Genomic DNA, 972 nt, shown 5'->3' on the forward strand with positions numbered 1-972 from the left:
CGTGTTTGGCTGGGCTCGGCTCGGCAAGAAATTCAAGAGCTCTTCTTCCAACTCTTCGTCCGAAGAGGCAAAGGAGGAAGGCGGGGACCTGGTGGATGCTGGGGAAGGGACCTCGGTGGACCTCGCCTGTTCCAAAAACGGTTTGGTCAAGGCAGCAGCTTCGGGGTCCTTCGGCTCACCGGAGATGGCCGCCCACCCTCCTTTCTCACCAGTTGCTGGGAGCACGTGCCAAAACTCCTTGCCGGGAGTTTTCGGGCTGTCGTCAAAGGAGGTCTCCAGGAGTCGTGCTTCGAGGGGGTCATCGTCAATTTCCGGTCCCACCTGGCCACCACCATCAGCGTCTTGCTTCGCGGGCTGTCTTCGGCTGGCGGACACACGGCTGAGGACAGAGGGCTTGATCTTCACGGGGACTCTCGGGCGGGACTTGGGGTTTCCCATCTTGCCTTTCTTCCTGGGACGGTACTTGTAGTCAGGATAGTCAGCCATGTGCTTCAGGCGCAGCCGCTCCGCCTCCTTGACAAAGGGTATCTTCTCAGAGTCCTGTAAGAGCTGCCAACGCCTGCCCAGACGCTTGGAGATCTCGGCGTTGTGCATGTCCGGCCACTGGTCCATGATCTTCCGCCTCTCGTTCTGGGACCACACCATGAAGGCATTCATGGGACGTTTGATGTGCCCGCTGGGGGTCTTGCACCAGCCCGGCTCGCCTTTCGCATCCTTCAGGAGCAAGGTGTCTTTGGGACACACCTCCCTCTTGGTTTCCGCCCCCCGGTTCCTCACGTTCCTTTGCTGGACCATGTTTCCCCCGCCGCTGCTTCCGATTGCCGCTCCTCGAGAATCTTTCCAGATGCCGGGGTTATTTTCTCATCGTCTGGGCGGAGGACGGATCTGCCGCTCGTCCGGTAGGTGGGCGAGCGTCTCTGGCTGCCGGCGAGATCTTTTCCCCCTCGTCCACGCCCCCCTTTTAACTCTGTC

The 972-nt window shown here is 60.3% G+C and overlaps 1 protein-coding gene across 1 annotated transcript in view; it reads right to left on the bottom strand.

Annotated features, from left to right (window-relative positions):
- SOX12 (SRY-box 12) overlaps window positions 1-795 on the bottom strand; it is a 959-nt gene extending 164 nt beyond the window's left edge. Inside the window, exon 1 of the mRNA XM_015423618.1 lies at window positions 7-795. Within this exon, the coding sequence (XP_015279104.1) occupies window positions 7-795 (789 nt within the window). The remainder of the gene's footprint in view (window positions 1-6) is intronic.
- Window positions 796-972: the final 177 nt, after the last annotated feature.

Source organism: Gekko japonicus, unplaced genomic scaffold, assembly GCF_001447785.1.
Source record: "Gekko japonicus isolate JY-2015 unplaced genomic scaffold, Gekko_japonicus_V1.1 scaffold5677, whole genome shotgun sequence".
Lineage (NCBI taxonomy): Eukaryota > Metazoa > Chordata > Lepidosauria > Squamata > Gekkonidae > Gekko > Gekko japonicus.